Genomic DNA, 13,156 nt, shown 5'->3' on the forward strand with positions numbered 1-13,156 from the left:
GCCGGAAACTATATGTTTAATGGCAATCACCTTCCTAGCTATTGGCCTTATATCTTACATTTTCTATTAATACACTATACTTTAAAACAGGTTTTGAATCCAAGATTCAAGGCACCAGCTGTATAACCTCAGGCATATCTCTCTGAGCCTCCATTTTCTCAACTATAAAATGGGGACAGTCATCGTTTCTCCTTCTTCTCCTCCTCCTCCTCCTTCTTCTTTTTTTTTTTTTTTTTTTTTGAGACAGAGTCTCGCTCCATCACCATTACTGGAGTGCAGTGGCACGATCTCAGCTTACTGCAACCTCTGCCTCCCGGGTTCAAGTGATTCTCCTGCCTCAGTCTCCCAAGTAGCTGGGATACAGGCATGCACCAGCATGCCCGGCCAATTTTTGTAATTTTATTTTAGTAGAGACAAGGTTTCACCGTGTTGGCCAGGCTGGTCTCAAACTCCTGACCTCAGGTGACCTGCCCACCTTGGCCTCCCAAACTGCTGGGATTACAGGCATGAGCCACTGTGCCTGGGCCACCATTTCTATTTCTTAAGATGGTTGTGAGGATTAACTAATGGATCACCTGACACATGCTAAGTGCTCAACCAGGGTTAATGCCATTAGTGTGATGATCACTGCTGTGCATTTGATACTCACCAAGCACCCACCATGGTGCAATGCACAGTCTGGGACACAGTGCAGTCCTGATTTGGATGAGGACAAGCTATTAAGACCCCTTCTCTGTGTATTTCCTGACCATCCAAATACAAATTGGGGCCCCTAGCATCTAACGTTCTGAAGAATTATACATCTGTTCAGGAGAGGCCGGGAGTGGAACCTGGCCAGTCTTAGGACCTGAAGGAACAGTTATTCTGACTGGTGAATAGCAGACCTGCATTGGACACAGAGTGTTGCTTGCCACGTGGACGGCAGGAGGCTGGATGGACAAGCAGATGGCACTGCTAACTTGGTGTCAGAGTAGAGGTCAAGTGAGAACACGGTGAGCCAGGTTGATGGCTAGGAGTCAGGAGAAGGTGATTGGTCCTATGATTACATTATAGGAGCATCAACCTATATGCAGAGACCATGTTACCAAGACCATTTTTTTTTTTTTTTCTGAGATGGAGTCTCTCTCTGTCACCCAGGCTGGAGTGCAGTGGCATGATCTCAGTTAACTGTAAGCTCCGCCTCCCAGGTTCATGCCATTCTCCCACCTCAGCCTCCCGAGTAGCTGGGACTACAGGCGCCCGCCACCAAGCCTGGCTAATTTTTTTTGTTTGTTTTTGTATTTTTAGTAGAGACGGTGTTTTACAAGACCATTCTTTACCTGGGTGTGCTGCAGGAACTGGACCAGTCTAGCAGGTGGAGCAATGGCTGGGCTGAGGATATATAGACAGAGGATAGTGACTTCTAGGAACCCAGATACTCCTTGATCCTCCCCAAAACAGAGGTTCCCAAGTGCACATAGACTGCACCCTTAGAGCTGAGCTAGGTTGGCAAATGTAACCTGTAAGGCTCTACATAATTGTTCCTGTGCATAAAACTATAGCATAATGTGGTAGCACCAGTGATAGGATGTGAATGTGTTATGGAAATGTTGTTGACCTAGTTGGTACAGGAAAAGGGTCAGAGCAGATATGTGAGATCAGTGATTCTCAAATTTGAGCATGCCTTAGAATCACCTACAGGGCCGTATAAATCACAAATTACTGGGTCTCCAGTCCCAATCTCCTGCAATTTTCTGATTCAGGTCTAGGGTGGGGCCTGAGAATTTGCTACCTAACATGCTCCTACACTAGCCAGCACTATGCTAGTTAATATTTTTCAAAAATAACTGCTTCCCTTCCCTACCAGGCACCATGCTCTTAGGACCTTCCTTGAGCAAGGAGTCTATTTTCATACCTGAAGACATCAGGCTTGGTTTCATGACATGGCTTGGCAATGAAATGTGAATGTAGGGATTATGCCAAGAACTATTGTGGACTTCTGCCATGTCTCTTTTCGTCTCTGTCAGGAGACCCGAATGTCCCAGATGTAGGGCTACTCATTCAGTGTGGGTCTTATAATGAAGAAGACATGAGATCCAGCTGTACCTGACCCATGATGAACATGTGACATGGGAAATAAGCAAACTGTTGTCATAAGTAACTGAGATTTGGGGAACTGCTTGTTAGAGAAGCATACCATGGCTTAAAGTGACTGATATAGAAGACTTCCTAGAGAAAATGATGCTGAATAGAGTCTTAAAGGTGAATTATCTAGATAGAGAAGAGGCAAGACTATGTCAAACTTCATCCTATAGGGACCTGATAAAGGAAATCTCAAATGTGACATGTCTAAAACAAAGCCTTAGATGCCATTTCCCATCCCCAAATTGTTCCTTCCAAAGTCTTCTGCAAGACATTAAATAGCACCATCACCTACCCTCTTTCTAAAGGCAAAAAATCAGGAAGCCCTCCTTAATCAACTTGTCTAATTCCCCCACTGCCCTCATCAGCAAGTCCAGCTGGCTGCACCTACAAATACAAGGTCAACTCCAGGGTCTCATCCTAGTTTAAGCCGCCACCATCTCTCCCTGTGTTATTTGAAACTACCCACTTACTGGTCTCCCTGTTTCCGCCCTTGCTTCCCTTTACTCCATCTCCACACTGCAGCCAGAGCAATATGCTAAAAATATAAATCAGATTATGGATTAGGTCATTTCACTGCTTGAAATCTCCAAAGGCTTCCAATTATATTTAAAATAAAACCTCACCTCCTTATTGTGGCCTGCAAAGCCCGACATAATCTAGCCCCTGTCTACTTCGCCAATCTCTCCTCACACCATGTTCTCTAGTCCAGTTCAGTAAGTTCAAGACACACTGGGCTTCTTCCTAATCTTCATTTCCATCTCAGGACCTTTGCACTGTAAGTTCCCTCTGCCAGAAGTGTTTTTCCTCAGTTGCTCACATGTCACCTCCTCCTGAAAGCCCTCCTTGGCTACCCTAACTAACAGGTTCCTCTGTTGCTCTCCAAGTTGATCTCTCCCAGTGTTTCCTTTCCTTTCCTTCATTGCCCTCATTACTGATTACAATTATTTATTTGCCTATTTGATTGTTATCTGCACACTCATTAGAATGGAAGTTCCAAGACAGAAGATTAAAGATTTTCATTCATTCATGCATTCACTCCTTCATTCAACAAATATTTATTAAACATCTAGTATGTAGAAGACACTGTCAGTTCTGGGGACATAGCAGGCAATACTATTTCAACAATAAACCACTGCCTTAAACATTACAGTTGCTCAATAAATATTAGTTGACTAAATAAATAAATGAGTAAATGAGGAAAAAGGTTGAATCAGAAGGATGTAGATCACATATACATTACTAACAGTAAAACTAAACTTTAATAACAAAGCAACAAAATTGCTAAATTAGACTGGCTGGGACATCCAGATCAAACAATATTGGTCCAGAGTAAATGGGCTAGGAAAAGCTGCCTCATTGGGATTTCTGAAATTATGCAAGAATCATTAAAATGTAGAATATGACTGTGAGTAACCAGCATGAAAATACCAAGTGCATTTCTTCTATTCACAGAATGACTACCCAGTAACTTATTAGGTATAATTTATTAAGGGCTTTCCTTGACAAATGAAAGGAAACTGTATTTGCAAAGGAAACTGCAAATACAGTGTCCTTTCATTTGCAAACTTGTACTGCCGATTTCTATCAATAATTTTGTGTCTAGGATTTAATGAATCTTTCAGGAATTTTTATAAACTGCTGCAAGTCAAAGTCAAGAGACAGTATTTGCAAGAAGCAGTGTTTCAAAGGCTGAAATGCTATACCTGGTTCTGGCCAGAAACTCTGAAGTTCTCTTCTTGTTTTCAGATACTGGAATATTCTTCATGTAATGCAGTATCACTTCTGTGTGAAGTCACATGTAACTTGTCCCCCTCCTTTCTATCACGAGAACTACTGAAGATATAAACCAAATCCAGGTACAGAAAAATCTCAATAATTCAGGCTATGGAGAAAGCCAGTGGGAGCCATTGCGAAGCCTGAATTCTAGAGCACTAGGGTATGGTATATGTGTTTTTTAAAAACGTACATTCAATAATATAAAGTAAGTCAACCAAGTATTGACTTTTGCTAGTACTTGGTGGGGAGGAAGCTAAATTAATGATATATTAAAATACCTTACAATCGCATATTACATATTGATTTGTCCTCAGAAGGAAGATAAACATTTTTTCCTATGAGATTACTTATACATTATTTTCTTAATTCACTTTTTCAGAGCACTTTCAATTGAATTTCAGGCAAAATGCAATCTAGGCCTAGTCCAGCTAAATGCAAACTTTGGATTTGTGGGTCTACATTTTTTATTGCAAAACTTAAAAGCATTCTTATATCCACCATTGTAGAGTTACTCTAACATTCTTCAAAATTTTATCAGAGACTTCTTGCTGTTTTTAGGTGTGAAGATACTAATGCTTTTTACAATGTGCTGTGACTCATGCTTAATCATTTTCCTTTAACGACTCAAGCAGGGAAACCAGTGACATTTGTGAACAGTAGATGGGATAAAAGGAGCTGGACACATTCTTTCTTCAACATCTGCCATGATATGATTTCATAAGCAAGAAATGTGCCAAGGCTTCTGCCCAAGTAAGCTATTATTCATTTATTTCATTGTTGAGGAATGCCTTAATATGACTAGGATAGAAAAACTATGTTGATATGCTTATACAAGAAAAAAAATGAATGGACCAAAGGAGAAGAATAAAAAGCCCAGGAAACCACAAAGACTTTCAGCAGCTTTATGCCAAAGGGGAAAAAATTATCTTTGTAATGAATGGTGCTGATCAATGGATATCAAAACAGGAAAATAAACATACCTTCACCCCCTACTTCACACAAGTTACAGCTATCAATTCTAGAAGTACAGGTTTCACTATGAAAAACAATAAAGTTTCTAGAAGAAACATAGAGCATCTTCCATCTTCATGACCTTGTAGTATGAAAAGATTTTTTAATAGATCCCAAATTCCAAATCATATTGGGAAAAATAATAAATTTCTATATTAAATTAAGAACCTTTATTCATTAGCCAAATGCAATGGCTCACAGTAGCCTCCCAAAGTGCTGTAATCCCAGCACTTTGAGAGGCCAAGGTGGGCGGATCCCTTGAGCTCTGGAATTCAAGACCATTCTGGGCAACATAGTGAGAATTCGTCTCTACAAAAAACACAAAACAAACAAACAAAAAAATTAGCCACACATGGTAACACACACCTGTAATCCCAGCTACTTAGGAGGCTGAGGTGGGAGTATGGCTTGAGCCTGAGAGGCAGAAGTTGCAGTGGGCCAAGAATCATACCCACTGCACTCCAGCCTGAGTGAGCAAGTGAGACCCTATCTCAACAAACAAACAAACAAACAAACAAAATAAATAAATAAATAAATAAATAAATAACTTTCATTCATCAAAAGACAAACATCAAGAAAGCAAAAACTACAGCTCACAGAATGGAAAGTAATATTTCCAATATTTATCTAACAGAGAACACATTTCCATAATAAATAAAGGATGTCCACAAATCAGTAAGAAAAAGACACAAACCCAGTCGGAAACTGGGCAAAAACATAAACAAGTACTTCACAAAATAGAATATCCAAATGGCCAATAAACATACGCAAAGATAGCAAATCTCATTAGTCATCAGGGAAATACAAATCAAAAACACAATGAGATAACACTATACACACAGTGAGTGGAATGGCTAAAATGAAAGACAGATGATACCAATTGTTGAGTAGGATGTAAAGAAGCTGGAACCCCCATAAATGCTTCTGTTGAACGTGTATGTTGGTAGCACCATGTTTAAAAATTTGCTGGCAGTATCTATTAAAGCAGTGTGTAGGTATATCTCATGACCCAGCAGTTTTACTCCTAGGGATATGCATTACGGAAATGCATGCGTATGTTCACTAAAAGATATATATAAGAGGCCGGGTGTGGTGGCTCATGCCTGTAATCCCAACACTTTGGGAGGCCGAGGCAGGTGGATCACAAGGTCAAGAGATCAAGATCATCCTGGCCAACATGGTGAAACCCTGTCTCTACTAAAAATACAAAAATTAGCTGGGCATGGTGGCGTGCACCTGTAGTCCCAGCTGCTCAGGAGGCCAAGGCAGGAGAATCACCTGACCCAGGAGGTGGCGGTTGCAGTGATCCGAGATCACGCCACTGCACTCCAGCCTGGTGACCGAGTGAGACTCCGTCTCAAATTTTTAAAAAAGATATATGCAAGAATATTCATAGCCCAAATTGGAAGCTACCTGAATGCCCATTCAATGGTAGAAAGGAAAAATAAACTGTAGTACATTCATAATGAGTTAGTGAAATAAGAATGAGAAAACTGCAACCACACAGAACAAAATGAACATCTCTCACAAACATCCTGCTGAAACAGTGCAGACAGACACAAAAGAGTAGATACTGCACAATTACTTTTACATAAAGCTCAAAAACAGGCACAACTAATCTGGAGCCTCAGAAGTCAGGATGGTGGTTTGTCTTTTCAGGATTTTAACTGGAAGGGGCATGAGGGAGGCTTCTGGGATGTTTAAATGTTCTGAGACATTTTTACTCTAGGTGCTGATTACATGTTCAATTTGTGAAACTGTTCAAGTTGTGAGAAGTCATCAAGCTGGACACATGATCCTTACATAAAACGAACACTTATAATTTATGCATAAAATAAAATCTCATGGCAAGATATTTTATATTTTCTTCAGTTTATTTTTGATTATATTTGGAGAGGCCAATTTTACATGATAGCTTCAAACCAATCATTGTACATTAACCAAATTTTACACACGCCATTTGAAAAAAGATCTAAAAATGTGCTTAGTTATTGGTATTATATAACATTTATCAAGCACCAAGAGTGTGCTGAGAGCTGTACAGAACAAACATAGAAAAGACACAGTCCCTGCCTTCAAGAATACCCATTCCTTCAGGATCTTGCACATAAAATTTCACCTTACATTCCACACTCTTTTATTCATAAGGCATAAATAAGGAAGTTTGTTGCATTTCTCATTGTTACTTAATAAATATTTTAATACCCTTTTCCCCAATTATATGAACAATTATTCGTATTTTTGCCTTTAAATACAAATTTTCATAGTACAATATACAGTATATACTGATTTGGTATTCACACAATTGACCACAATATTCTTGCAGATTGGTTATAATATGAAGCATGTTGAATTTCAACATTCACAAACTTTTATACCACTTAACAGAATCTTTTACTGTTGGCAGAGCTTCTTCTGTTTTGTTTTTTCTATTAAGAAAAAGAACCAACAAATGTGAAGTCACTGCTCTTATCTTGACAACCTGTAAACAAAAACAGCACTGCCTTGATTCCAATAAGGGTATCAGAACTATGGCACAGATATTCAGAACAGTGATATTTAGCACGTCTATTAAACTAGCCTTGCAGATATCAATCACATAATTGCATGCCTTAAAATACTAACAATTTATGATCAGCTAGTAATGGATGATGTACGTATGATTTACCTTACTGTATTTGCAGTTTAATGAAGGGGATACTGGTGTAAAATTTCTGAAAAATATGAGCGGGAAAATATTTTTTGCTTTTCTGCAAGGCTGTGTTCAAAACAAATTCAGATTAGAAGATGAAATGATTATGAATTTAATCATTGGTTAAGGATATTTAATTTCAAACTAATCTCTTAAATAATAACATTTTATTACTTTTAAAATGCAGGAAAAATGAAGTGAATTTTGATAATGTAATTTTAGACTCAGGTACAAGAAATTACCCTTTATATAAAAATGCCAGAGTATGGTGGGAGATGGCACCCAGTACAGTAGAGAGGCCCGTCCGTATGTCACCTCTGGGGAGCTCATTGCAACAGGAGGTGATGGGCAAAGATTAGAGGGATGGATAGATGTTTCCTCCTAGCCAAACTCTGTCTTGCTCATTCTGCAAACTCACAGAATAGAGGAGATAGGGTGAGTCTCAGGGTCAGGGAAGGAAGGCTGGGGTGAGCTTGGGGTCAATGGCAAGAAAGGCTCCAACTGTGAACTTTACCTTCTATCTATCCCAAGACCCCAAGCATCCAGTAGCTCCAAGCCATGGTAATGATTCATAACCTCAACATCAGATTTGGTATTATCAGGCTGAGGATGACCCCTTTCCAGAGAAACCCACCTTACTTTTGGCCTCCATTGTCCAATTTCCTGGATTATTACCAGGTCTAGATGTTGCCATTATTCGACAACAATGTTGAGTTGAATTTTAAAGCTCCTTAAAGCTACTCTGGACTCAGAGCAAGACTGAATTTCTCTGACTACCTCTCCAGCTATGGAAAGTATAGAAGAATATTCTACAGAATCCTTTCATTTTCAAGCCTGAGGTGTGACTTATAGTCATGCCCTCCCAAGGTAGCTAGGGATATGCCCAGACGGGGTCCACTAGGAATAGATTCAGCCAAGGGCAGTGGAAAAAGTGGTTTGGTCCAGCCTCTATGGTCCTACCTGTCAAATGGAAGATTTGGGGTGGATTTGACTAGATTTTTCTTATTCTGGGTAAGTACATCTCCATTCTTCTGCAAATCCAGAGCAAGAGGTTGGGAGCTACTATCTCTGATGCTCTGGCACTTAATCTGTGATAAAGAGGAGAATAGTGGGGCTAGAATGTGGTACAGAGTCTTACTGGTTGAGGGATTAGGTGGAAAGGCAATGCCCAGAGTGGTAACCTAGTAGTCTCTTTGGGGTGAAAGAAACAACTTATGTAATATGCCCCATTGAAAACAGAGCACCAAAGAGTATAATTCTGATGACAGATAGTAACATATACATATTTTTTTCATTTTCAATTATAAATCCTCAGTTTTTCATACTAAGGCTTAAGTTTTCAGTCACTGAAATTGAAAATCCATACATAAACATGATAATACAAATAGATAACATGTAGACTTCTAAAAATAAAGGTTTACTACAGATGAAAACATTCATCCCTCACTTGTTAACATAATAAAATTAACTGTCTACCCCTTAATGGTGAACAACAGAATTAGACACAGCAAGCTAAGCATTATTTGGGATTTTTCAGAATGGATGCTAGACTCCTATTACTTTAAAATTTGAGATGCTCTCAAATCTCTCTTTTAGAAATTTATTATATCATACAGAGTGATTACACTTGCTACCAAAATCTATTTATATCCCACCTTGTTATCAAAAATATATATATAAGGTAGCTAGTTTCTGTCAATCCTTTTTTCTTTAACCTGTAACAACACACTGGAATCAGATGCTGATAGGGATTCTTTCTGTTCCATTATTGGCAAAGCACCATTCAGCAGGTGGAGACAGATCAAATTTGGATGAAATTACAACAGCTTCTTTTACACTAAAGAAACCTCGCTCTCAGGTTATTTAACAGAGAAGACAATAAATGAAAATCAGGTATTTAGATAGACATATAGATAAGTGGTTAAATAGATAATATTTTTTGCACTGCTGACAAGTATTCAAAACTCTGCAGTAGGTGTTGGGGTAACTGAGAAGACCTCAGTGCCTTTATTATTATTATATTATTGAACAAGCTTTCAAAATCTTTTTAAAGCCATTGAAAATGGCAGATATTAGTGGTGCATGAAAACCATGGTTTACAGATAGAATGTCAATGTTAAGCCATTGTCTCTACTCTTCAAGGCACAAGGACAAGTTCCAAACTCTTCAACTCATGTATGAGAGGCAGAGCATCTGGTACCACCAGGAGATAGAAAATCAAGGAATAGAGCCACACACCAAAGCAAGAACAGGAGATCCTTTGGAATGGCCATGATTTTCAAATACTGACCTTACATCGTTAGCAAACAGCTCCCCTACACTTTGGATTGAGGACGGGAAGGTCTCCTGGCCTGAATACCTTGGCCCATCATGCAGTCTGAGCATACTTCATTCCACGCCTGACTTGGTAGTCCAGCTCCTTCTTACTCCAAGTGCAAGGAAGAAGGTCCAGAATGTTTCCATGAAGATCTGCAGTGATGCAGACATTCTGTCTTGTTGATGACAAAAGGGCAAGAATGAAACGTCAGTAGCCCTTGATAAAAGTCGACAGAGAAGTAATACCCTTTAGGGACGCACACCCTGTTACTTCACCAGCAATGGTCTAAGAACTTTATGGAAAAGAGAACCCACCCTCTTTTCTTCTTATGTTGCTACTTCCCTTAGTTTCTTCTAAAGAGGCATGTATTAAATATCTTCTGTATAACTTATTCCCCACCATGAAACATCATCAAAATGGAAAGAACCCAGTTAATCTTCCTTTTTTTTTTTTTTTTTTTTGGTTGGAATATTCAATTTGTATTTATTGATAGTCCATTATGTTCTTTTGGTAGGAAAAGATATTGCACTTCTAAAAATGCATCAGAGTGTAATTGAGTCAAAGCTAACAGGTAGGTAGATTTAGGATACTTTCTGAAAACCACCTTCATTCAATATTTGTAGAACTGCCTCCATGATTTCATCTCTATTTCAATAAATTGTTGTCTCACTGCTGCAAGATTCTAAAATACAGACGACAACATCGGTAGTCATAAGCTGTACGTAAGGTTGCATTCTTAGCTCATGATTTCATTGTGCAGATGGGCACGACAATAACGAGGATGACGGTGCATGCCGCAGCAGCGATCAGAGCAGCTATCTTGCAGACCTTGGCTCGTCTGAATTCGGCTTCTTTACGTTTTAGTAATGAATCGTATCCTGGAGTATAAATGTCTTCCATCCAGTACTCTAAATTGTTTGGGTTTAAAGATTCTTGGGTCTAAAAGCGAAGAGAAGATGTTAGAAATACAGTGAATACTTGAAATCAGGTCAAAGACATCCTGACCGTCATCACTCCTGAAGCACTTAAGTTGTCTGCAGCTGGGAGTTAGAGACTGTGTTGCATAACACTGCCCCACCAGCCCCTTGCCTGAGGCGGGCTACCACAGGCTCATCCCACATATCACAGATTGCATGGGCCCCTCCCTCACTAAAAATGTCGTGTTGGTTTTGACACAGAGAAACCCAAGGGTCTTTCATCTGTAAGCAAGCAAAATGGGGCTGAGATGAGCAAGACTCTAAACTTCAAGGGCATGCAACCAAGAACAGGCAGGCCCCTCTGCAAGGGAAACAAGGAAAGTCGCTGAAAAATGCTTTCTTCCAACAGGCTCTATGAACAGATCTGCTTGAAACAAGGCCATCATAGCACTCTGAAAAGCTTCTACTGAAAAATCAAAGGAACCTCCAAGATGAGCAGTTCAAATAAAATATAAAATATTTCAACTTCAACCATTTATCTGAGCAGGTCATGCCACTGCTCAAAGTCAAGGTCTACTGACCCCATAGCAGACTGTTCCCACCCCAGACCTGCCTTGGCAATGGATCCAGACTTGGTACAGCTTCCCCCAAGAGAGAGCCCCCACTGACATCTGTCTGCTGATCTCCCCAAGATTAATCAACTATCATCAGGAGAAATACCATATTTAACCTGTATTGCCTGTGAATCCTATTCCACGTTGACAGTTAAAATCTATTTCCATGAAGAAAGGCAGTGTTCTCATTTTATGGCAAGCATTTAATAATATGTCACATAAAAGCAACAACACATTGCAATTCCAAGTGAGGCCATTTAAGTCTTTGAAATGTAAACAAAATATCTATTTTGAAGATTTTCTTAGATTGTTTTATGCTCATAAACATGGGCACATTAAAAATTATTCATACACATATACAAACAGAGGTCCAAAAAACAAACCTTTCAAGGTTTTAAAAAACTCAGTTGTACCATTTATTGATGGAACAGTGATGATTCTAATGCATGATAGTAATTCTCTGCCTGACCTTCTAGATTCATTCTGTTTTTTTTCCATCTTGCTCTGTGCCCCTAGGAATATAAACTACATGGACACGTCATGGGGACTCCCCTGCCTTCAAGCTCCCATGGGGTTTCAACCAATGAAGACAAGAAGAAAGAGAGATTGAGGTATTTATTCCCCCAGCTCCCTCCTGGCTGGGCTGCAGTTTGTCAGTGGCCCAGCTCCTATTGGACACCTGCTGTCAGAGCTGTGGGTCTCAGTGAATTTCAGAAACAGCCCCTTTCCCTTGGCCCTTCAGATCCAAGGGTGGCAACAGCTTCCTACTGGTGCTGGTCTCTGGGTGCTTCACCAGCTTTTGTAAAGAGTCCCCTCCTTAACTACCCCTTTGAGCACGCCACCAGCCTGCTGCCAGGACACTGACAACCCGCAGGCCCTGCTCCCCCAGGCTTGATTATCTACCTGTTGCTCACAGTCATCTAGCACACAGCTAGGCACACTATGGCCTGCAGGCCATATCTCACCTGCCACCTGTCTTTTTACAACCCTTGAACTAAGAGTGATTTTTTCCATTTTTAAATGGTTGAAAAAAAATCAAAATAATAATATTTTATGACAAGTGAAAATTATATGAAATGCAAATCTCAGTGTCCAAAAATAAAGATTTATGGAAACACAACCACTCCTATTTGTTTCCAAATTGTCTATAGCTGTTTTCGTGCTACAATGGCCGAGTTGAGCAGTTGTGAGAGATTATAAGGCCCACAAGGCCTAAAGGATTTACTATCTGTTCCTTTACAAAGAAAGTTTGCCAGCCCCTGTTCTAAGACATGCTATACGACACTGTACAATGGAAAGAGAAGGGGATCTAGGCATCACAGAAAATCTTCCTGGTCCCTTCCCTCACCAAGGCAAAATGTTGAGACTGCTATTTAATTTCTCAAGTTACGTGGAAGGCTGGAAGGTGGTCCTGGACACTCAGGGCACCCAAAATAGAAACCAAGACACTCTCAATGTGGGAAAAGTCCTTATTGTACAGGGTGCTCTGTCCAACCCTTCAGCCTTTGCAAGAAACTCCTGCTACAGCATCCTCTGCTAGAACCCCAGGAGTCTCTTCCCTGAGCTTCCCAGAGCAGTTCCACTGCTGCCGAGGCCTGATTGTTGGACTGCCTCCTCCTCCTGCTTGAGCCGCCAAAGCTCTGCCTGCCACAGGCCCTTGGGACCAGTCTGCTCTCCTTGGTATGAAAACATGAAAGCCCTTCAG

At 40.1% G+C, this 13,156-nt stretch overlaps 1 protein-coding gene across 2 annotated transcripts in view; it reads right to left on the reverse strand.

The window, feature by feature from the left end:
* Nucleotides 1-10,471: 10,471 nt before the first annotated feature.
* MINAR1 (membrane integral NOTCH2 associated receptor 1) overlaps nucleotides 10,472-13,156 on the reverse strand; it is a 36,736-nt gene continuing 34,051 nt past the window's right edge. The window contains exon 4 of one of the 2 annotated variants that reach the window (XM_017886811.1): nucleotides 10,472-10,859. In XM_017886811.1, coding sequence (XP_017742300.1) covers nucleotides 10,662-10,859 — 198 coding nt within the window. In that variant the 3' untranslated portion in view covers nucleotides 10,472-10,661. The remainder of the gene's footprint in view (nucleotides 10,860-13,156) is intronic. The other variant, XR_001888140.1, reaches the window with a different exon arrangement.

This window comes from Rhinopithecus bieti, unplaced genomic scaffold (genome assembly GCF_001698545.2).
Source record: "Rhinopithecus bieti isolate Rb0 unplaced genomic scaffold, ASM169854v2 scaffold_15087, whole genome shotgun sequence".
In the NCBI taxonomy this organism is placed as follows: Eukaryota; Metazoa; Chordata; class Mammalia; order Primates; family Cercopithecidae; genus Rhinopithecus; species Rhinopithecus bieti.